Raw genomic sequence first — 26012 nt, 5'->3', positions numbered from 1 at the left:
ACTTTAGAACATGAAAAAATCCCTGTAATGATTGAAATCTTCATGAGAAAATTATTTCATACAGATGTTTAGTCCCTTACATAAGGCTAAATTCTCATCTGCGCTGGAGACTGTTAGAGGTCTGCATCACAGATTCTGTCTAAGAAACCAGAAAAAAAATTGCAGGACTAATTTTCTAGTAAAATTATTATTTTTCCAGCAAATGTCCACAACCCTATCGATGCTTTTATAGTCAATGTGGTCCTTCAGGCATTAATGATTTTTGTCATATGAAATATTTTTTACAGATATTCTCAGAAAAATGGTAAAATTGGCACAAATGCGAACATGCTTATTCTTTTTTCTAATTCTTCTATTTCTATCATAGAGAAATCTGTCATATTTCCATGGCATGAAAAGTTTATGGCTGAATTCTTCCCACATAATGCATTTTCTGCAGTAAACAAATTGGTTTTGTGTTAAACTTCCTATTAATTTCCAATTAAGCATGCAAATGCAAATTAGGGTTAATTGGTCATAGATGAAATGCTTTGGTTGACCAGTCAGCAATGGTATTTTTCCTTATGAAATAAATAGAGATGAGTGATCCTTCAATCCTCTAGGCAATGCTAGAGGTGACCTTTTAGCATTTTATGATCAGATCTATTTGTAACTGTAAAACCTAATGTTATGGTTTGCGCTTGATGCCCTGAAAGGGTCGTCCCTTCCCTTGAAGTAATACAGTACATATTAGGCAATCACTTTCTATCTTATAAGTCGGGTTATGCTTTTTTCACACAGTAAAATCACCTTTTGTATATGATAAATAAATTTTACCGTTTCATCTCTAAGGGAGATTTCTAGGATTTGCATAATTTGCAATAGCACTACATACAAATTTTACGCAATTTTTGAGCAATTTGGACAATGGAAATGTGATCTTACAAATAGAAAAAATGCCATATTTGAAAGATTTTTAATTTTTTTTCTGTTATCTGTCTTTTCCAGGTATATTTCATTTAAAGGTACCAGAGAGCTCACCAGTTTGGTTACCAATTGGTAGGATACGGGCAGTGGACCCCGACTTTGGAAAAAATGCAGAAATCCAATACAATATTGTTCCTGGTGATGGCGGCAATCTGTTTGATATCATAACAGATAATGATACGCAGGAAGGAATTTTAATGCTGAAGAAGGTAAATCCTTCTACAAACATATTGTGGAGAAATTTTGGCATAATGAGATGCCGACTAGTTTTGTGCATGGCAATACAACACGCAGGTTATTACCTTCAACTTTTGGGTGCTACTCACTTCAGCAACTTATTTTATTGGCCTTTTAGATTTAGAAAAATAGATTAAGCAAAGTTTTTATTTGTAATGCACGGCAAAATCTTATTTTTTATCTTATTTTTTATATATAGCATCAATATGTATGATGTAGTATATGTCATCTGTGCTTAGAGAATACAAACTTCTATAGTCTAGTCTTGCAATCAAGAAGCATAGTATAGATGTAAAGTTTGACATGGAGCCTGCCGTGTCCAGAAAGCTATTAACCTGCAGTTATTGGGTTAATTTAAAGGTGTATAGTATGGCAATGCTTCCGGCCACCTTAAGCTTCATACACATGTTCATGTTTAAAATTGGTACCAGTGTCAACAGTGTTGTGCATCAATGAGTCAGTTTTCGTCAACTGTATATGATCCATGTATCCGTTTTTACCATCAGGGTGTCATCAGTGTATGCACTTTAATCATCAGTGTGTCATCTTTGTATCCATTTTTATCATCAGTGTGTCAGCTGTGTCATCAAAGTGTCCGTTTTTATCATCAGTGTGCCAGTGTTTACCATCCATGTATGGTCTGTGTGTCCTTTTTTACCATCAGTATGATTGTTTTTACCATTAGTGTGTCAACAGTTGTCTTCTCACCAAGCTGCTTACCTATTGTTCTGTAGCACATCCCAGACATGTGCAGGTCTACAATTTTTTTTTCCCTGGTGTCGTTAGACAACTCTTTGCTCTTGGCCATGTTAGAGAGGTTGGAGTGTGATTGAGTGTGTGGACAGGATTCTTTTATACATGGTTCAAACAGGTGAAATTAAAACAGATAATGAGTGCAGAGTAGGAGGGCTTCTTTAAGCAAAGCTAACAGGTCTGTGAGAGCCATAATTCTTGCTGGTTGGTAGGTGATCAAATAGTAACCATATTTTTCAGACTATAAGGTGCACTTTTTTCTTTGAAAACTTGAAGGGCAAAGGGGTGTGTGTCTTATAGTCCAGATATAACTGCTGTGGCTATGGATGGGGAGGTGGGGGAGCGGTAGTGGCCGACAAGTGGGTCCCAGAGAAATGAATATGTACTGCACCACATACCTATAGTCATAGCCGTGGGAGCAGTGAGTATTCCGACAGCTGATGCCCTCACCTTGTAAGTAGCACATGACATTACTGCCATGGTGTTTACAAGCATAAATAACGTGCTGGCATCAGAACAGAAGTAGGGAAAGTAGAATGGTTTATGAGTATGTTTATGTTTTCTGATGTGGGTCATGCACACCAGGATGGTGATGGGAACCATGCATTTAAGGAGAGGATGGGGGCTATACATACCAGGATAGGGATAAGGGGGTCATGAATGCCAGGATGGGAATGAGAGAATCATGTATACAAGGATGCGGATGGGGATATTAGTACAGTTTGAGGCTGTACAATGTGTCTGGGTCCCCCTCCTTTTACGGTGACTAATCTACAGATATAAATATATATATACACACAGTATATATATATAAATATATATATATATATATATATACAGTATATATATATATATATATATAGTATAATATGCAAGGGACAATGTGTATCCTCCAGGATGCACACAGAAGCGCATTGAGGCTGCTGGAGTGCATTGCAGTCACAGACATAGCTGTGATGACAGTGTAGGATAAAAGTAAGTGTAGACTTGGTCAAGCTGTTTGACCAAGACATATTTAAGGACATCCGTCATGGGCTTTTAATTTTGGAGTGAACTACAGGATTGTAGTGGCACAGTTCACTTCTTCCAGCCGGGTCTTAGGGCCCTGTCTCACATAGCGACTCTCCAGCGATCCCGACAACGATATCACCGTGTCAGGATTGCTGGTGAGTCGCTACATGATCGCTGGTGAGCTGTCAACCAGGCAGCTTCACCAGCAATCAGCACCAGCGATGCCAAGCACACAACATCGCTGTGTACTTTAGTTACCAGCGTGCTGATGCAGGGAGCTGGTAACTAAGGTACACATCTGGTTTCTAAGGGGCGTGCGTCACTTTAAAACTCGATGTGTACCTTGGTTACCAGCTCCCTGCTTCAGCAAGCTGGTAACTAAGGTACACATCGAGTTTCTAGGTGCTGCGCTCCTTAGAAACCCTGCGTTTACCCTAGTTACCAGCTCCTGCTCACTGGTCGCTGGTCTCCCGCTTGTCACACACAGCAATGCGTGCTGACCAGCGGGAGACCAGCGACCCCAAAAATGTCCAGAGGTTTCCACAGTGATCAGCGATACCCAGCAGGGGGGACGGTCGTTGATAGCTGTCACACACAGCGATCTCACTGGTGAGATTGCTGTTGTGTCACAAAACTTGTGACTCAGCAGCGATCTCGCTAGCGAGATCGCTATGTGTGACGGGGGCTTTGCAAGTGGCCACAGATCTCATTTAAAAACCCTGCAGCAAAGGTTGGGTGAATCAGTGTTTGTTTCCAAGCTGCAGAGCAGGTGGCTCTGCAACATTTGTCTGGTGTGAAGTAAACACAGAATCAAGGGAAGCAAACACCTGTCACCACCTCAGCATGACACTGTGGTGCATTCACCCACAGCAACCGGTCTCAGATACGGACTGTTTTGATGCCCTGGCTGTGATCTAGAGGATACTGTTTTTCACTTGTGAGTTTTGGACAATAAAGACATTTGCGTTGAACTTTACTGGGTCACTGCCTCATTACCGCACGGTGTGAACACTGTCCCACTAAAATATATATATATATATATATATATAGACACACACACACACACACGTGGTCAAAATTGTTGGTACCCCTTGATTAATGACAGAAAAACCTAAAATGGTCACAGAAATAAATTGAATCTGACAAAAGTAATAATAAATCAAAAATCTATGATAATGAACAAATGAAATTCAGACATGGCTTTTCAACCATGCTTCCACAGAATTTTTTTCAAAATAAAACTCATGAAATAGGCCTGGACAGAAATGTGGTACCCTTAACTTATTTTGTTGAAAACCTTTTGAGGCAATCACTGTAATGATACGATTCCTGTAACTGACAATGAGACTTCTGCACCTCTCGACATGCATTTTAGCCATCTCCTCAAGAGCAAACTCCTCCAGTTGTCTCATGTTAGAAGGTTGCCTTTTCCAGATGGCATGTTTCAGCTCTTTCCAATGATGATCAGTAAAATTTAGGTCAGGGCTCATAGAAGGCCACTTCAGAATAGTTCAATACTTTCCTCTTAGCCATTCTTTGTTGTTTTTAGCTGTGTGTTTTGGGTCATTATCCTGTTGTAAGACCAATGACCTGCGACTGAGACCAAGCTTTCTGACACTGGGTAGCTCATTTCTCTCTAGAATCCCTTGATAGTGTTGAGATTTCATTGTACCTTGCACAGATTCTAGACACAATGTGCCAGATGTAGCAAAGCAGCCCCATAACATAACAGAGCCTCCTCCATGTTTCACAGCAGGGACAGCGTTCTTTTCTTAATATGCTTCATTTTTCCATCTGTGAACATAGAGTTGATGTGCCTTGCCAAAAAGTTCCATTTTTTCTCACCTGTCCATAGGGCATTCTCCTAGAAGCTTTGTTGCTTGTCAACATGTAGTTTAGCAAATTCCAGTCTGGCTTTTTTATGATCTTTTTTCAACAATGGTTTCATCCTTAGTCATCTCCCATGAAGTCCACTTTGGGTCATGCAATGATGGATGGTGCGATCTGACACTGATGTTCCTTGATCTTGAAGATCACCTTTAATATATTTAGAAGTTTTTCTGTGCACTTTTGTTACCATTCGTATTATCTGTCTCTTTGATTTGTCATCAATTTTCCTCCTGTGGCCACGTCCAGGGAGGTTGGCTACAGTCCCATGGAGCTTAAATTTCTGAATAATAAGTGCAACTGTAGACACAGGAATATCAAGCTGCTTGGAGGTGGTCTTAAAACTTTTACCTTTAACATGTTTGTCTATAATTTTCTTTCTAATCTCCTGAGGCAAATCTTTCCTTCGCTTTCTCTGGTCCATGTTGAGTGTGATACACAAAATATTACCAAAGAGCACAGTGAGTATCTGTTGTCTTCTATACAGGCCCACTCACTGATTCCAAGATTGTAGACACCTGTGATGCTAATTAGTGGACACATCTTGATTTAACATATCCCTTATGCTATATTATTTTCAGGGGCACCATCATTTCTGTCCAGGCCTATTTCATGAGTTTTATTTTTTTTAAATTCTGTGGAATCATGGTTGAAAAGCAATATCTGACTTCCATTTGTTCATTTTCATAAATTTATTATTTATTATTACTTTTGGTAGATTCAAGTTATTTCTGTGACCATTGTGAGTGTTTCTGTCATTAAGCGAGGGGTACCAACAATTTTGATCATGTATGTGTATATAATCTGACATAGTCTCCTTTATTATGTATATTACCATTCTTTATTACGCAATGCCCCCTTTTGTTACAGTATGTAAGCCACAAACCATTACATATCAGATTATATATCCCTAATGGAGGATTCTGATGGACTGGCTTCTGGTCACTGACTACTCCATCACCAATCATTTTATATCTAGCAAGAGAGGACTAGGTAATAAAAGAGGGTGCTGTGAGTAACAAGAATACACTATGTAAGGAACAGCACTATACATAAAAGAGCAGAGGAAGCTCTTTAATACGAGACGGCACTATATATAATTAGAGAGTATGGTGTGTAATAAGTGACAATGTTATACATAATAAAAGAGGAAATTATGTAACCAAGAACAGCGCTATGTACCATCAGATAGAAAAATCAGGCAGCACACGGACATTTCACATGAATCAAAAATGTTAATTTTAACACTCCTTTGGCTGGTGCCCAAAGTAGGATCCTATCCAATGTAAATCTTGTAGAAAACTCGGCACTCAGGTAAATGTTGTAAGCAAACAATTTTATGTTGTGCAGGAAGTCCAAAAATAAAGAAATGTTTTGGTCTTACAATGACCTTCCATCCTGTTTGACTGATGACGGTCATTGTCCTCTCCCCACTACCATCATTGTCCTCTCCCCACTTCCATCATTGACCTCTCCCACACCCCTTATTATTCTCCATCACATCCATTATTGTACTCCCCCACATCCATCATTCTACTCTCCCAACCTTCATCATTGTCCTTTCCCTCACCTCCATCATTGTCCTCTCCCCAGTCTTATCATTGTCCTTTCCCCCACTCCCATCATTGTCCTCTCCCCACTCCCATCACTGTTCTCTCCCTACTACCATTATTGTCCTCTCCCACCACTCCTCATTGTCATCTCCCCACTCCAATCATTGTCCTCTCACACACTTCCATCATTGTCCTCTCCCTATTCCATCACTGTGCTCTCCCCACTTCCCTAATTGTCCTCTCCCAATTCCCATCATTGTCCTCACCCTATTCCCATCATTGTCCTCTCCCAACTCCAATCATTGTCCTCTCTCACTTCCCCTCATTGTCCTCTCCCCACCCTCATCATTGTCCTCTCCCCACCCTCATCCTTCTCCACTCTCCCAAATCCAATCATTGTCCTCTCCAACCAACTCTCATTGTGCTCTCGATAATCCAATCATTGCCCACTCCCCACCCCATCATTGTCCTCTCCCCACTCTCATCATTGTCCTCCCAACATCCATCATTTTACTCTTCCCAGTCTTATCATTGTCCTCTCCCCCACTCTCATCATTGTGCTCTCACTAATCCAATCATTGTCCACTCTCCACTTCCATCATTGTCCTCTCCCACCACCCCTCATTGTCCTCTCCCCACTCCAATTAGTGTCCTTTTCCCACTCCCAACTTTGACCTTTCTCTACTCCCATCATTGTCCTCTCCCCAGTGTACTGGTAAAAATACACATTCACCTCTCCATCTGTTCCCCCACCATTGCTTCTTTCTTTTTTTCCTGCAACTTTTCAAAAAGTCATCAAGTCATCACGTCGCATACATCTGTGTCAATGAGAGAGCGCTAGGCAGGAAGCAGAGGACATGATCCTGCAGCTCCGCTGCTATTTTCTCTTGTAAGCAGTGGAGCTGAAGAATTACTTCACGCCCAGCACATTGATTATGATGAGGGGAATCTGGCAATAAACCCCATAGCCTCATGCTCTGAGAAACAGGTCAGATTACCCTCATTACTAGCCACCCTTCAAGGGCCCTCCCTCCACTTTAGGGCCTTGGTGTGGCTCCATCTGTGGTATGTCTGCCAATGGTTCATGCTGCCGGTCAGAACTGTCAATTTTCAAGAGCAAATCACCTCCTGATAAGCAGGAAGCCAAGGGAGACAGGAGCAATAAGCTCCTAAATAAAGAGCCATGAGACAACTTTGGAAATAATATAACCCCCAGAGAACTCTGGTGACAGTGAACACAGTAATGTGAAAAGTAAAATCCTTCTTTTTAAAATTAATTATTTCTATAGGGGGTTTAGTTTTTAAATAATTTATGAACAGAAAAGCTCAACATTTCTTTTAAAAGAGAGGGATAAGTAAGGAATGCATATCTTTTAACCAGTTTATGTCAAATCTTTAAATGTATCACATTGATTTTGCCAAGATTTGTGGCATATTAAGAATTGTTTATTGTGCTTATTTTAGCTGGGACTACATCTTGAAAACTATGAGTGTGTAAACTTTTAAATCACCACTAGATGTCTCTCTTGGATAAGAATTAATATCTGTTTTAAGTTCCACCTTATGTTTTCTACAGCATTTTCTGATACTTACATAAAGGCATTTGGAAATAAAAATGTGTTTCATTTTACAATGTATGAGATAATATACTTATTGATTTAAAGTTTTGGAAGTTACGCAAATTGAAAGAAACCTTCTGTGGTTGGAAAGGAGATAAGTAATAATTATGAACGTATATATAGCACAATTATAGTTCATAGCACTTTATATTTTAAATAGTACAAGTGCAACCATCACCAGACATTAGAAAGTGGTGAACTAATAATTCTAAAAAGAGATATGAAGGCCCTGTTTGCAAGAGCTTACAGTCTGAAGAAATAAAGGCTATACAAGTAGTTAATTCCTTAATTGTATGAGGAGTCCAACTCCAAAGACCTGGTGCAGAGCAGGAACTGTCTAGAAGGCGGAAGTGGAAAGTTTGGATTAAGAAAACATTTCTTAACCATTAGAGTATGTGTACAATGGTAAAACAGTGGGGGACACACAGTAGAGAGCCTATGAGCAAGAACGATACCTACAGTATATGGGCCCCTTGCTGTCCAATAACTCATCATAATGCACAATTCCACCTGGTTTGGAGGTGACAATGGCCCCCTTCCATCTTGGTCCCCTTGGTGGCTGCACAAATTGCACCAATAATATGTCCATCCTTGTGGTAGATATGTATATGGAAGAAGATATAGGTAGAATAGGCAGCAGAGATACAAGCCAGCCAGAAATTCATGTCCAGTCTCGGAAAAATGGCGCACTTTACTTTTTCGGTAAAATTAATTTGCTTGTATGGATTTTTAGGACTATAATTATCATCAATATATAGTTCACAGTGAATGCTATTAAGGTATTCTGGGCTATAGACTTCTGATTTATTATGGTTTTATAATATGTCAATAAAAAATGTTTTTGGATAAGTTGTCAAAAAAATTAAGTAGATAGAATGCTCTCATGACTGGCACAGGAGACAGGCATTGGTGTAACAATTTGACAGAAAGGAGAGCCTGACTATTGTGTACAGAATAAATATGCAGGAGTAACCAGGTAATAATGAGTTCATCAAGCTGAGAATAAATCTGCGCTTTGGCTTTTTCCACAGCACGTAAATGGAACATCTTGTAGATGTTTTTTGAGGTGCACGTAACATAAATGAGGAAGTAATGATCTGTATGGATATAAAGAAAAATCCCATAAATGTAAAACAGCGGGTATGCTGCCTAGGAGTTATATTACTACCACATGCTGAAATAGACTGAACAAATGATTCACTCTAAACCGGTCAGAAGGGGAGAGAAAATCCGGAGAAAGCAACATCTTTACGGCCAATAGTTCTGCTGTAATGTTTAAGATTGGGACAGGATGAATAAGGGATTGGAAGCAATAGAGACTGGAGCATGGCAATGTGCTGCTGTGCTGTTAATAGGGTGCAGATTTCTTTAAGCGATAGCTCAGTGTTTCTGGGAATGGATGAGATTTTAGAGTAGTGAAAAAAGAGAAAGTTATGGACATAAAATAGAAAATGAGATTTAGTAAAGCAAGAAACTGAGCAGAGAGAGTAGAAGACCGGACAAATTAAATACTGCATGTGAAAGAGTAAGTTGTGAGAGACATAGGAATGGTTAATGGACTTGTTCTCTTTCAAACAAGATTATGCCCTGACTGTAGTTTCCTAAGAAACAACCCCTTTTATAGGGGTGTTCTCAAGTTATTACATTTCTTTAATTACAGTATTTAGACAGTATGAAAATAAGCAAGTTTGCTATTGAATTGCTTTTTCTATCTGCTCTCAATCTTATGGAGTTGCAGATTTTAACTTTTCCAGTATACAGCTGATTTCCAAGGAGCAGGGCCCTCAGACTCTGTCCAGTAATTCCATTCAAGGAGGGAGGTTAACTCTTAATATCGCAGTCATCTCTCTCCAGCCAGCCCATTAGTTTATAAACAGCAGTTATCTGCTCAACTTTCTCCCTCTCAACTTAACTCCAAAATCATAAGTCCTGCAGCTTTATTAGGAGGTCTGTTTCCTCTATGTTGCTCAAATGCTCTTCTACTTATATGTGTTAATATAAGTATACGTTCTAGAACAAACTACCAATAGCGGAATGTGTTAAAGCATAACATATGCAGAGCTTTATACACTGCTCAAAAACATAAAGGGAACACTCAAAAAACAGAATCTAACTCATGCTACCACGAGTGTGAAAGCACAACCAACATTCAAAAGTGACCAAAACATCAGCCAGAAAGCATTGGTACTGAGATGTGGTCTGTGGTCCCCACCTGCAGAACCACTCCTTTATTGAGGGTGTCTCGATAATTGCTAATAATTTCCATCTGCTGTCTATTCCATTTGCACAACAGCATGTGAAACTGATTGTCAATCAGTGTTGCTTCCTAAGTGGACAGTTTGATTTCACAGAAGTTTGATTTACTTGGTGTTATATTCTGTTGTTTAAGTGTTCCCTTTATTTTTTGATCAGTGTAGTTTTTTATTCCAACAGTTTTACTACTCATCAGAGCTGTCACTCACAAAGTAGAACCTGCCCTGTTAGAAACCAAATAAGAAACACTCAAACAACAAAAGCACTTGGTAATGACAGTCATGTAAACAGACTCATGTAAAAAAATATGAGCTGAGTGTATGTAATAGGCAAACATGGACCTATTATCATGGAACATGAGCAGACAGAAAGGAAAAGATGATAAACTGATCCAAAATAGTTAAACAAAGTACACGTTATTAAAAGAATAACAACTAATGTGGAGAAAGAGGATATATATATATATACTGTGTATGTATATATATATATATATATATATTGCAAGGTAGCGCTTATTGTTAGTGTTGGGGGACACTCACTTGGCTGCGGATTATTATGGTCAGGCATGGGGTTTTTTAAAAAAAACAGTCCATGCGGTTTATTATAGCATCATAAACCGCACCGTAAGCCATGTTATACTTCACAGGCTTACACATAGTCCATAACATTTCAACATATGGCTTTTCCTTGCAGTCTCTAAACACGATGGACCCCCTCACTGTCCAGTTACCATGGGCGACCGCATGCCATACAGTTCATTAATGTCCATAGAACATCACTGACACTAACAGTTATATCCCATGTCCAGGGTTACCTCGAAGGAGCTCCTGCTCCAGATACTGACTCTTTGGTAGTCCTCTCTTTCAGGGAAGCTGCCGAACTGGGATCACCACCCCAGACTACGCCTTGCTCACCAAGCCACCTGACAGTCCAGATCCACAGACGGACAGTAGCTCCCCCAATGCAGTGCTGTCACTGACTCTGCAAACACACGTGGCCTGTCTGTGTGGTATTCAGGATGTCCGTTCCCACTTTGGAACCGTTCAACACACAGGTCTCACCTGGTGCTATTTACGGATCCGATCCTCCTCCCAGGGTCTCCCAACACACCGGCCTCACCAGGTCCAAGGTCGCAGTACGTGCTCCAGGGATCCAATCCTTCTCCTAGGATCTCCCAACGCTGACCCTCCAGGACCTCGCACCCTGAACCATTCAGGTACACACTCTCTCTCATGTGACCAGACCTCAGGCACATTATATGGTCCATAGCCACACCCACAGGTGAGGTATGGATCACATGGCTCATGACCTCATTGCAGGTCCTTTCAACACACCCAGCCATACACACACAGGCTTTACATTGGGCGTTCAGACACATGCCCCTGGATGGGTTTGTTGGTGACTGGTCCCACCCATCTCACCAAGTCACCTGGAAGCTTCCCTGATACACAGCAACACATTCCCAGCAGTGTATCTCTGCTGATTAATACATATCCCAGCTTCTATCACAGGGCACCCACCCCTGTGATACATATCAGCCATTTATAATCCTGCCACTCACCATTTTCCCATCATAACAAATGGAATGCCTGCATGCATGTCCCGGGCAGCCCATACAGCGCCCTCTAGCTGTCACAGGGGTCACTGCATCACTATATATATATATATTATACGTCATAAAAATATATATGCTGTGAAAACCTTGAGTGCACACATCATGCTTCGGTTACCCTTGCTGGCCCTCGGCATCTTGGCGTAGTGATTAGCATCTCAATGTGTTGCCTTCCACTGTGTGATGCCGATGCCGGTTGTCATCACAGTTGTCATGGCGTCACATGTGTCACCTCTGGCCGGGGATGCCACTTGCGTGGGGCCACATCCAGATCAGTACAGCATGCCGCACAGCTATAAATACACAGCACATCTTAGGACATGCATGCCCCCGTTGAAGGCAGTACCAAAATGTGTGTAAAGGTGGATGCACACCCCCTCAGGGATTCTGGCTGTACCTTGCATATACAGGGTGGGCCATTTATATGGATACACCTGAGTAGGCCATTTGTATGGATACACCTGGTTGGGCTGACTTCCAAATAGCCACCATGGTCACCACCCATCTTGAAATGTTTTCCCCCTCCCATATACTAATGTGACACAAGCAGGAAGTTGATATCACCAACCATTCCCATTTAATTTTGGTGCATCCATATAAATGGCCCACCCAGGTCTAACCTTATAAATTGCCCACCCTGTATAAATATTTCTACACCTATGATATTACGCACCTTTTCCTAGTCAGGGACTTTACCCCCTAGTTACTTACTGCTATGACATTATGGTTGGTGATTTAGGGATTTAATTGTATAACTGTCAGCAGCATTATGTGTGATTCCTTGTTGTATACAGCCGTGCCCATGATGTGTGTGATCCAGGTCTTCACAGCATATGTATTTTTGTCACATATATTATATATAGCTCCTTTCCCCACGCTAGCTGTTATCATTTTAATAATAAAGTGTACTTTGTTTAACTATTTTGGACCAGTCTATCATCTTTTCCATTTTGCCTGCTCCTGTTTGAAACCAAGAAGTAAAGAAACTGTACTGAGAATGTGTGGCTCTGATGTACTCAAGAGACAGCTTTAGAATACCCTTTTAGGTTAGAAACAGAGATGCAGATTTCATTTTTTTCACTAGGGATATTAAAGTCACTCATAATGAGTGAAAATATTGCACAATCATAGAATCATAGAATCATAGAATCATAGAATCGTAGAGTTGGAAGGGACCTCCTGGGCCATCTGGTCCAACCCCCTGCTCAAAGCAGGATTCGCTAAATCATCCCAGTCAGATGTCTGTCCAGCCTCTGTTTGAAGACTTCCATTGAAGGAGAACTCACCACTTCTCGTGGCAGCCTGTTCCACTCATTGATCACTCTAACTGTCAAAAAGTTTTTTCTAATATCTAATCTGTGTCTCCTCCCATTCAGTTTCATCCCATTGCTTCTAGTCTTTCCTTGTGCAAATGAGAATAAAGTTGATCCTTCTACAATGTGACAGCCCTTTAGATATTTGTAGACAGCTATTAAGTCTCCTCTCAGTCTTCTCTTTTGCAAACTAAACATTCCCAAATCCTGCAACCTTTCCTCATAAGACAGGGTTTGCAGACCGGTCACCATTCTGGTCGCTCTTTTCTGAACTTGCTCCAGTTTGTTGATGTCTTTTTTAAAATGTGGTGCCCAAAACTGGACACAATATTCCAGATGAGGTCTGACCAAAGAGGAGTAGAGGGAAATAATGACTTCACGTGATCTAGACTGTATGCTTCTGTTAATACATCCTAGAATTGCATTTGCCTTTTTTGCTGCTGCATCACACTGTTGACTCATATTCAGTCTGTGATCTATTAGTATACCCAAGTCTTTTTCACATGTGCTGTCACTTAGCCCTATTCCTCCCATTCTATATATGCTTTTTCCATTTTTATTGCCCAGATGTAGTACTTTGCATTTCTCCCTGTTAAAAACCATTCTGTTTGTTGCTGCCCACTTCTCCAGTTTATTTAAATCTTTTTGAATCCTCTCTCTCTCTTCTCTAGTATTAGCTATCCCTCCTAGCTTTGTGTCATCAGCAAATTTAATCAGTTTACCCTCAATGCCTTCATCTAAATCGTTGATAAAGATGTTGAACAATACAGGGCCCAGGACAGAGCCCTGTGGTACCCCACTTGAGACATTCTTCCAACTGGATGTGCAGCCATTTACGACCACTCTTTGGGTCCGATCACTAAGCCAGTTATGAATCCACCTAACAGTTGCCTTGTCCATTCCATACTTAATCATTTTTTCAATAAGGATTGTATGAGAGACTTCAAATGCTTTGCTGAAGTCAAGATATACTATATCTACAGCATTTCCTTGATCCACCCAATCAGTGATACCGTCATAGAAGGAAATTAAGTTAGTCTGACATGACTTATTAGTTACAAACCCATGCTGACTCTGTTTAATCACTTCATTCTTATCCAGGTATTGACATACATGTTGTTTAATAATTTGTTCAAAGATCTTTCCTGGTATAGAAGTCAGACTCACCGGCCTATAGTTACCTGGGTCCACCTTCTTCCCCTTTTTGAAGATAGGAACAACATTTGCTCTTCTCCAGTCTTCTGGCACTTCTCCTGTTCTCCAAGAATTTTCAAAGATTATAGAGAGGGGTTCAAAAATTTCTTCTGCTATCTCCTTCAGTACTCTGGGGTGTAATTCATCTGGACCTGGAGACTTGAATTCATTTAGGCTAGCTAAGTGTTTCCTCACTATCTTTCTGTTTATAGATATCCTGGATTCTTCTATTCCCTTAATAGGACAGTGAATAACAGTTGATGTTACATTTCCTTTCTGAGAGAAAACAGATGCAAAATAGGAATTTAAAAGTTCAGCCTTCTCAACATCCTGTCTTACCATTTCATCATTTTCATCCTGTAAAAATCCTATAGCATCTTTGACTTTTCTTTTACTTTTGACATATCCCCAAAATCCTTTATTATTGCTTTTGACATCTCTTGCAAGCCTCAATTCATTTTCAGCTTTAGATAATCTGATTTGTGCCCTGCAGGTTCTGCAGACAGCATTATATTCTTCTTTAGATATGCCTCCCTCTTTCCATTTTATAAACATTTTTTTCTTCCTTTTTAGCATGTGCTTAAGTTCTATGTTCATCCATCCTGGTTTCCTTAACTGCTTCCTATTCTTCCCTCTTTTCGGAATTGTTAACAACTGTGCTTTGAGAATTTCATTTTTCAAGATTTCCCATCCTTCCTGGACATTTTTGTCTTTAAGGATATCCAGCCATTGGATCCCTCCAATTCTCTTTCTGAATCCCTTAAAATCTGCCTTTCTGAAATCTAACCTTGACGTCTGAGTCTTCACAGGTCTTCCGCCTCTAGTTATCCAAAATTCTAAAATAGCATGGTCGCTACCTCCTAGGGTCCCAGCCACTTTTACCTCCTCAACCATTTCCTCCCTGTTTATAAGGATTAGATCCAAGGTAGCAGTTCCCCTTGTTTTCTCCCTTACCTTTTGGAAGATAAAGTTGTCAGCAAGAGAGGATAAGAATTTCCTTGACCTGTTAGTTTTGCCTGAGAGAGATTCCCAACAAATGTCTGGATAGTTGAAATCTCCCATGACAACTATGTCATATTTTTTGGAGAACTTGGCCATTTGATGCATAAAGAGTTCATCCATAGCTTCAGCTTGCACAGGCGGCCTGTAGTAAATGCCTACAATGGTGTCCTTTCCATTGTTCTGTCCTTGTATTCTTACCCAAACAGTTTCCACAGAACTCCCAGTCTCTGAAGCTTCAATCTCTGTGCAGATATACGCGTTTCTAACATACAATGCGACACCTCCTCCTCGTTTATCAAGTCTGTTTCTTGCAAATAAGTTGTATCCTTCTAGTCTTGTATTCCAATCATGTGTATTGTCCCACCAAGTTTCAGTGATTCCAATGACATCATATTTCTTTTCCTGTGTTAGTAGTTCCAATTCTCCTTGTTTGTTGCCCATGCTTTGTGCATTAGTATAGAAACATTTTAGTTTGTGATTGGTTTCTCTTTCTCCAATATTTTTATTAATTAGATTCTTTCGTCTTTGTTCTTCCTTTCCACTTCTAATAGCAGAGTTCTCAATAGCATTTGTCAGGTGTATGGCTTTTTCTGGTCTTTTGCTTCCCTTCCCATGTTGTTCTAGTTTAAAGCTCTCCTTACAAGTGTAGCAAGGCGACTTCCAAATACATGCTTACCAGTCTTCGTAAGGTGCACCCCATCTCTAGCAAGTAGTCCATCGTATAAGTAGTTCACTCCGTGATCCAGAAATCCAAATCGTTGCTGACGGCACCATCGACGTAGCCAGTTGTTCACCTGCAGAATCTTATTCCACCTCCTTGTTCCATGGCCATCCACTGGGAGGATGGAAGAGAAGACCACCTGCGCTCCCAGTTCTTTCACTTTCTTACCTAAGTCTTCAAAGTCTCTGCAGATGGTTTCCAGGTCGTTTCTTGCAGTGTCATTTGTCCCCACATGTAGTAGCAGGAATGGGTAGTCATCTGTAGGTCTGAAGAGTCCTGATATCCTGTCAGACACATCTTTAATTTTTGCACCTGGAAGACAACACATTTCTCTTGAAGTTATATCCGGTCTGCAGATAGCGGCCTCAGTTCCTCTCAACAGGGAATCCCCCATGACCACCACTCTCCGTTTCTTCTTCACAACATTTTTCTTTCTCCATCCAGGAGGACTCTGAAGGCGTACAAGGTTGCTGCTTGTTGGCAAAGTCTTATCCTGATGTATTTCTTCATTGTTTTCCTGCGTGAGAGCCTGGTACTGGTTTCTGAGCAGTATGGGTGCTGACTGCCTCCTGATCCTCCTGCTTCTCTGGGTCACATGTCTCCATTCCTCTGTTTCTTCAGGTGCACTTCGAATTTCTTCTCTTTCTGTAACATGAAGAGATAATTCTGCTCTGTCCAAGAACTCTTCACCTTCCTTAATGATCTTCAACGTAGCTAACCTCTCTTCGAGATTTTGCAACTTTTCCTCCAACAGGGACACAAGCTTGCATTTGTGGCATGTGAAGTTTGGCTTTTCCACTGGTAAGTCTGTGAACATGTAGCAAGAAATGCAGCTCACCAAATGGCTCCTGGCCTCTTCCATCTTGAGATTTCTTAAAAACGATGAAAGATGAGGCCAAATATCGGCGCACGGTTTTTCCGATTTCCTCTTTTCAGCTGCAACGGCCAAAACCCAGTGATCGTTGAGCTCGCGGAGACTCTTCACTTATCCCAGAAGGCACTGGGAATATGCAAATGATCTCCTCAAGACTCTTCCCCTGGTTTTCCGATTTCCTCTTTTCAGCTGCAACGGCCAAAACCCAGTGATCGTTGAGCTCGCGGAGACTCTTCACTTATCCCAGAAGGCACTGGGAATATGCAAATGATCTCCTCAAGACTCTTCCCCTGGTTTTCCGATTTCCTCTTTTCAGCTGCAACGGCCAAAACCCAGTGATCGTTGAGCTCGCGGAGACTCTTCACTTATCCCAGAAGGCACTGGGAATATGCAAATGATCTCCTCAAGACTCTTCCCCTGGTTTTCCGATTTCCTCTTTTCAGCTGCAACGGCCAAAACCCAGTGATCGTTGAGCTCGCGGAGACTCTTCACTTATCCCAGAAGGCACTGGGAATATGCAAATGATTACAATATTACAATGGGGGAAACCAAACAGCAAACTGATCAAAGTTGTGAACTTGAGAGGTGGCAGACCAATGCAATTCCCAAAAAAAGAAGCCAGAAGGTTCACGGTGTGTAGTTCAAAAGAAAAGAATGTTAGTCAGGTAACAAAATATGAAAATTTTAGAGTCCTCAGTGGATTATACGTTTTAATTGGTAACTCAAAAGATGATAACAAATTTCACGCTTTCGAGACTACTCAGGCCCCTTCATTAGGCATATAATCACACAAAATTTGAAAAGTAACATATTTATGCAGAAGAGAACACATGAATAATGCATTAGACAAGTGAAGCAGAAATGTCAATATGGCATAGGAAAAAAACAGCTTTGGCCATAAATATTGGAGCAGTTCATTGATAAGCAGTGTGAAAGTTTCATTGTCCTGTGATTGAGTTTTGGTCATATTGTGACACCCCATGTGGTCTGGGGAGCCCATTTCTTAGTTGATATAGAAAGACATAAATCCATGCAACACATACATTCCGGCACTGAGTGTGCTAAAGGTTGTCATAAGTCAAGCACCAAGAAGAAGAATGCTTACTACTAGAGTTGAGCGAAACGGGTCGAAAAAATTCAAAAGTCGCCGACTTTTGGCAAAGTCGGGTTTCATGAAACGAAACCCGACCCTAGGATGAGGTCGGCCACGAGGTCGGCGACTTACGCGCCAAAGTCGCGTTTCAAAAGTTTGTTTTGCGCTCTTTTTCAGCCAATCAGGATCCATGGACACTGTGGGCAACGTGATGACCTAGGCACGGGTCACCACCATCTTTCAGAAGGGCATGCAAGTGATTGGCTTGCTTTGGTGGGTGTCACAGGGGGTATAAAAGGGCGTGCACGCCGACCGCCATCTTACTTCTGCCGATCTTAGTATAGGGAGAGGTTGCTGCTGATTTTGTAGGGAGAGCGTTAGGCAGGGAAGAAGACAAAAAAACTGCTTCTGCTGCTAGCGTATTGGCCTGCACAACACACAAGTCACTGTGTGTGCAGTGCAAGGGGAGGCTATATTGTGGTGTATCAGTGGTGTTGGTTGTTGGGCTGCCTTTTAAGGCTTCCTGACAGGCTGGCATTGCTGTTTACCCACTGCTCCGCAAACTGCTTTTTTAAAAGCAATCCAATCTCCCTTATCCTCTAGTCACTTTTGTCACAGCTGTGCCATCGAGCCTGTCACATAGCGCTCAGATATCAGTGGGCCTCACACAATCCACAAGTGTCCAGTGTCCAAAAGTGTGCGCAGAGATTCAAAATCTCCATTATCCTCTCGTCACTTTGGTGACAGGCAGCTGTGCCATCGAGCGTGTCACATAGCGCTCAGATATCAGTGGGCCTCACACAATCCACAAGTGTCCAGTGTCCAAAAGTGTGCGCAGAGATTCAAAATCTCCATTATCCTCTCGTCACTTTGGTCACAGGCAGCTGTGCCATCGAGCGTGTCACATAGCGCTCAGATATCAGTGGGCCTCACACAATCCACAAGTGTCCAGTGTCCAAAAGTGTGCGCAGAGATTCAAAATCTCCATTTTCCTCTCGTCACTTTGGTCACAGTTGTGCCATCGAGCCTGTCACATAGCGCTCAGATATCAGTGGGCCTCACACAATCCACAAGTGTCCAGTGTCCAAAAGTGTGCGCAGAGATTCAAAATCTCCATTATCCTCTCGTCACTTTGGTCACAGGCAGCTGTGCCATCGAGCGTATCACATAGCGCTCAGATATCAGTGGGCCTCACACAATCCACAAGTGTCCAGTGTCCAAAAGTGTGCGCAGAGATTCAAAATCTCCATTATCCTCTCGTCACTTTGCTCACAGGCAGCTGTGCCATCGAGCATGTCACATAGCGCTCAGATATCAGTGGGCCTCACACAATCCACAAGTGTCCAGTGTCCAAAAGTGTGCGCAGAGATTCAAAATCTCCATTATCCTCTCGTCACTTTGGTCACAGGCAGCTGTGCCATCGAGCGTGTCACATAGCACTCAGATATCAGTGGGCCTCACACAATCCACAAGTGTCCAGTGTCCAAAAGTGTGCGCAGAGATTCAAAATCTCCATTATCCTCTCGTCACTTTGGTCACAGCTGTGCCATCGAGCCTGTCACATAGCGCTCAGATATCAGTGGGCCTCACACAATCCACAAGTGTCCAGTGTCCAAAAGTGTGTGCAGAGATTCAAAATCTCCATTATCCTCTCGTCACTTTTGTCACAGGCAGCTGTGCCATCGAGCCTGTCACATAGCGATCAGATATCAGTGGGCCTCACACAATCCACAAGTGTCCAGTGTCCAAAAGTGTGCGCAGAGATTCAAAATCTCCATTTTCCTCTCGTCACTTTGGTCACAGCTGTGCCATCGAGCCTGTCACATAGCGCTCAGATATCAGTGGGCCTCACACAATCCACAAGTGTCCAGTGTCCAAAAGTGTGCGCAGAGATTCAAAATCTCCATTATCCTCTCGTCACTTTGGTCACAGGCAGCTGTGCCATCGAGCGTATCACATAGCGCTCAGATATCAGTGGGCCTCACACAATCCACAAGTGTCCAGTGTCCAAAAGTGTGCGCAGAGATTCAAAATCTCCATTATCCTCTCGTCACTTTGCTCACAGGCAGCTGTGCCATCGAGCGTGTCACATAGCGCTCAGATATCAGTGGGCCTCACACAATCCACAAGTGTCCAGTGTCCAAAAGTGTGCGCAGAGATTCAAAATCTCCATTATCCTCTCGTCACTTTGGTCACAGGCAGCTGTGCCATCGAGCGTGTCACATAGCGCTCAGATATCAGTGGGCCTCACACAGTCCACAAGTGTCTAGTGTCCAAAAGTGTGCGCAGAGATTCAAAATCTCCATTATCCTCTCGTCACTTTGGTCACAGGCAGCTGTGCCATCGAGCGTGTCACATAGCGCTCAGATATCAGTGGGCCTCACACAATCCACAAGTGTCCAGTGTCCAAAAGTGTGCGCAGAGATTCAAAATCTCCATTATCCTCTCGTCACTTTGGTCACAGGCAGCTGTGCCATCGAGCCTGTCACATAGCGCTCAGATATCAGTGGGCCTCACACAATCCACAAGTGTCCAGTGTCCAAAAGTGTGCGCAGAGATTCAAAATCTCCATTATCCTCTCGTCACTTTGGTCACAGGCAGCTGTGCCATCGAGCGTGTCACATAGCGCTCAGATATCAGTGGGCCTCACACAATCCACAAGTGTCCAGTGTCCAAAAGTGTGCGCAGAGATTCAAAATCTCCATTATCCTCTCGTCACTTTGGTCACAGGCAGCTGTGCCATCGAGCCTGTCACATAGCGCTCAGAAATCAGTGGGCCTCACACAATCCACAAGTGTCCAGTGTCCAAAAGTGTGCGCAGAGATTCAAAATCTCCATTATCCTCTCGTCACTTTGGTCACAGGCAGCTGTGCCATCGAGCGTGTCACATAGCGCTCAGATATCAGTGGGCCTCACACAATCCACAAGTGTCCAGTGTCCAAAAGTGTGCGCAGAGATTCAAAATCTCCATTATCCTCTCGTCACTTTGGTCACAGGCAGCTGTGCCATCGAGCGTGTCACATAGCGCTCAGATATCAGTGGGCCTCACACAATCCACAAGTGTCCAGTGTCCAAAAGTGTGCGCAGAGATTCAAAATCTCCATTATCCTCTCGTCACTTTGGTCACAGGCAGCTGTGCCATCGAGCCTGTCACATAGCGCTCAGAAATCAGTGGGCCTCACACAATCCACAAGTGTCCAGTGTCCAAAAGTGTGCGCAGAGATTCAAAATCTCCATTATCCTCTCGTCACTTTGGTCACAGGCAGCTGTGCCATCGAGCGTGTCACATAGCGCTCAGATATCAGTGGGCCTCACACAATCCACAAGTGTCCAGTGTCCAAAAGTGTGCGCAGAGATTCAAAATCTCCATTATCCTCTCGTCACTTTGGTCACAGGCAGCTGTGCCATCGAGCGTGTCACATAGCGCTCAGATATCAGTGGGCCTCACACAATCCACAAGTGTCCAGTGTCCAAAAGTGTGCGCAGAGATTCAAAATCTCCATTATCCTCTCGTCACTTTGGTCACAGGCAGCTGTGCCATCGAGCGTGTCACATAGCGCTCAGATATCAGTGGGCCTCACACAATCCACAAGTGTCCAGTGTCCAAAAGTGTGCGCAGAGATTCAAAATCTCCATTATCCTCTCGTCACTTTGGTCACAGGCAGCTGTGCCATCGAGCCTGTCACATAGCGCTCAGAAATCAGTGGGCCTCACACAATCCACAAGTGTCCAGTGTCCAAAAGTGTGCGCAGAGATTCAAAATCTCCATTATCCTCTCGTCAGTTTGGTCACAGGCAGCTGTGCCATCGAGCGTGTCACATAGCGCTCAGATATCAGTGGGCCTCACACAATCCACAAGTGTCCAGTGTCCAAAAGTGTGCGCAGAGATTCAAAATCTCCATTATCCTCTCGTCACTTTGGTCACAGGCAGCTGTGCCATCGAGCCTGTCACATAGCGCTCAGATATCAGTGGGCCTCACACAATCCAAAAGTGTCCACTGTCCACAAGTGTGTGCAGAAATTCTAAATCTCCCCTGTCCTATAGACACCTTGTACCTTGTTTTACATTACTATATAGTTTGTTGGATTTTGCCTACATTTCTACCAAAAATGAGGAAGGCTGGTGGAAGAGGCCGTGATATTGGGCGGGGGTTGGCAGCTGGTAATGATGGTGTTGGTGGTGGATCTGATGGTAGTGGCAAGAGCAAAATAGGACCGAATGCAGGAGGTGCTGACCCTGCGTCATCGTCTGGCTACATAAGGCCTCGAACGCTTAGTTTTCTAGGAGTCGGCAAACCGCTTTTAAAGGCAGAGCATCAGGAAAAAGTTTTGTCTTACATTGCTGACTCAGCCTCCAGCTCTATCGCCTCCTCTTCTTCAGTTGTAAAAAGTAAAAGCACTGAGTCGTCATTGGAGGCTCATGTTCATGAACCACACCTTTCCTTGTGTCCTTCACCCCAACCAAGATTGAAGGATGACGCAGGCCATACTACTGATTACTCCATGGAGCTGTTTTCACATACCATGCCTGGATTATCAAGTCAAATGGTGAATTACCCAGGCCAAGATGAATCTGACATGGAGTGCACTGATGCACAGCCGCTGATGGATGATTCTGCTGGTACATTCACTCAGAGCACTACATTGTCCTCGCAGTGTACAGAGCCAGATTTTGACCCTGATGAGACTCAGGTGCCCCTTCCCGCACACTATACCACCATACACGGTGACACAGAGAAAGGTGCACATGACATAGAAGAGGAGGTGATGGATGACCCAGTTGTTGACCCAGATTGGCATCCATTGGGGGAAGAGGGTGCTGCTTCCAATAGCTCAGATGAGGAGCATCCACAGCAGACATCGACATCGCAACAGCTGTTATCTGGCAGGCCCAGAGCACTCCAAAGACAGGTTCCAAACATCAAAAGAGTTGCTGGACAGCTTGTCCAGAGGGTCAAAAGATCACAGCGTGCTAGGCCTCAAAATGTCTGCCAAAGTAGGAAGAGTGCAGTGTGGCACTTTTTTGAACAAAATCCTCATGATCAGGCCAAGGTTATCTGTAAGAAGTGCGCAAAGACCTTTAGCCGAGGGAAAAATCTGAAAAATTTGAATACCAGTTGCATGCTTAGACATTTAACCAGCATGCACTTGCAAGCGTGGACACAACACCAAACCTCAAGTGCCACATGTGCAATTGATCACAACGAAGGTAGTCAGCAATGCTACATTGTTTCCCCCACTGTAAGCCCACCGGTTAGCACAGCAGCAAATGTTGAGGTGTCGTTGCAAGACCACAGCAGTCAGGGAATCCCACTGTTATATCAACGAAAGGCTGATTCTAGGCCATCAGAAAGAACACCAACTCCATCACCATCATCAACCCTCTCTCAGTCCGCCCTGTCCACCGCTACTTCCACCATATGCAGCTCTCAAGTCCAGCTCACCCTCCCAGACACTATGAGTAGGTCAAGAAAGTACTCAGTCTCTCATCCGCGTACACTGGGTTTGAACGCCCACATTGCCAAACTAATCTCGTTTGAGATGATGCCCTTTCGGTTGGTGGAAAGCACAGCTTTCCGCGAACTCATGGCCTATGCAGTACCACGCTATGACCTACCCAGTCGCCACTTCTCTCGCAAAGCCATCCCAGCCCTCCACCATCATGTGAAAGACCGCATTGTCCATGCACTCAAGCAGTCAGTGAGCGGAAAGGTGCACCTCACAACTGATGCATGGTCCAGTCGGCATGGCCAGGGCCGTTACGTGTCCATCACTGCGCACTGGGTTAATGTGGTGGATGCAGGGTTCACAGGGGACAGCGGTGGTGGGACAGTGCTGCCTAGCCCACGGTATAGGAAACAGTTGGCTGTAGGCGTTCGACCCTCCTCCTCCTCCTCCAGAAGTGAAAGCTCGTCCACAGAGCGCAGTCGTACGAGCACTCCATCTGCAGCTGCCACTGTTGCACACGATGTGTCCCCCTATCGAGCAGCTAGTGGAAAGCGTCAGCAGGCTGTGTTGCAGATGATGTGTTTGGGTGACAGACACACCGCCGAGGTGCTGGCCGAGTACTTGAAGCGACAAACTGAGTCATGGCTGGGCAGTGTACATCTTGAGGCAGGCAAGGTAGTTAGTGATAATGGCCGTAATTTTGTGGCAGCCATAGCCCTTTCAAAACTCAGCCACATACCTTGCTTGGCTCACACCTTGAACCTGGTGGTGCAGTGCTTCCTCAAAAATTATCCGGAGTTAACAGCCCTGCTCCAGAAGGTGCGAAGACTGTGCGCGCACATCCGCCGGTCGCCTGTACTCTCCGGTCGTATGCAGAAGCTGCAGCGATTGCTCCACCTTCCCAACCACCGCCTCATTATCGACATTGCAACAAGGTGGAACTCCACCCTGCACATGGTGGAGCGGCTGTGCGAGCAGAGGCAGGCCATAATGCATTTGTGGGAGGATACACGGCCAGGCACTTTGAGAGCAGACATGGAGTTGACAGGCGTGCAGTGGTCAAAGCTGAAAGACCTTTGTAAAGTCCTTCAGTGTTTTGAGGAATGCACACGGCTGGTAAGCGCAGACGACACCATCCTAAGCATGAGCATCCCACTTATGCGTCTGCTCATGCAAACTTTGACGCACCTTAAGGAGCAGGCGTCTGCAGCCAATGTTGATGAGGAGGAAGAGGAGGAGGGAATCCTTGATGACATTCAGCCATTGTCTGCTCAGGGACCTCTCCTGGACGAGGTGGAGGAAGAAGAGGAGGAAGATGATGGGGATGATTACTTAGGGGAGGAGGATGCATCTCATGGGGCAAGTGAAAATGTTGGCGTGGCAAGGTCTGGTACAGGGTTTGTGCGTGACTGGAGGGATGTGGATTTGCCAGAAAGTGCTCCTCCACCCAGCACTCGCAGTGCATCATTGACACCGGGAACATTGGCCCACATGTCAGATTATGCCTTGTGGATCCTAAAAAGGGACCCCCGCATTGCCAAAATGATGAACGATGACGACTACTGGTTGGCCAGCATCCTGGATCCACGCTATAAAGGCAAATTACAAAACATCATGCCACAGGAGAACCTTGACCTAATATTGGCTAATAAACAAGCAACTCTGGTAAATCGGTTGCTTGAGGCATTCCCAGCACACAGCAGCGGTGATGGTTCTCACACGAGCCGTACGGGCCGGGGGCAGCTTGGCAGAGGTGTTCGTGGTGCACACAGCAGAAGTGGCGTTGGAGACAGGGGTTTCATGACAATGTTGTGGACTGATTTTTCAAATACCGCTCACACAACTGGTAATACTGCATCGATGGAAAGTGACAGGAGACAGCAGTTGTCAACTATGGTTACAAACTACTTTTCCTCCCATATCGATGTTCTCCCACACAGATCATTCCCCTTTGACTATTGGGCCGCTAAACTGGACACCTGGCCTGAATTGGCCCAATATGCCTTACAGGAGCTCGCTTGCCCAGCTGCAAGTGTGCTATCGGAAAGAGTCTTCAGTGCAGCTGGATCAATCCTGACAGAAAAAAGGACCCGTCTGTCAACCCAAAATGTGGATGATCTAACCTTCATTAAAATGAACCACGCATGGGTTTCCAAGGATTTTGTCCCACCTTCCCCTGATGACACATAGGGTGACAGAAAAATGGCTTGCTTTGGTCCACCTCTTCCTGGTACTTCACCTATTTCGCCTTTTGCATCAGCTGAATGTCCAACATCAACATATGCCACTTTCTAAAACTCCCTAACTGTGCTGCCTCCCCCCCATGGCCGGGGTCACCACCTACCGCACGACACCGTGCGAGTGCCGTTGCCCTGGACAGGTGGGTAGGCCGACTCTTGGGCGCGGGCACTGGCACAGGGTCCCTCATAGTGCAATCAAGTGTCTCTGACGGTGGTGGTGCACACCCGCCGTCAGA

The 26012-nt window shown here is 43.7% G+C and overlaps 1 protein-coding gene across 2 annotated transcripts in view; it reads left to right on the top strand.

Moving 5' to 3' along the window:
• The window catches only part of LOC141084627 (cadherin-12-like), a 1440185-nt gene that overhangs the window by 1368973 nt on the left and 45200 nt on the right, over positions 1-26012 (top strand). For both annotated transcript variants that reach the window (XM_073569451.1, XM_073569452.1), the window contains one exon: positions 988-1175. In XM_073569451.1, the coding sequence (XP_073425552.1) occupies positions 988-1175 (188 nt within the window). The remainder of the gene's footprint in view (positions 1-987; positions 1176-26012) is intronic.

The sequence above is a fragment of the Dendrobates tinctorius genome, unplaced genomic scaffold (assembly GCF_039654945.1).
Source record: "Dendrobates tinctorius isolate UK_male_01 unplaced genomic scaffold, ASM3965494v1 ptg000025l, whole genome shotgun sequence".
Lineage (NCBI taxonomy): Eukaryota > Metazoa > Chordata > Amphibia > Anura > Dendrobatidae > Dendrobates > Dendrobates tinctorius.
The sequence above is the reverse complement of the archived record's forward strand: the minus strand, read 5'-3'. Positions and strand labels throughout refer to the sequence as shown.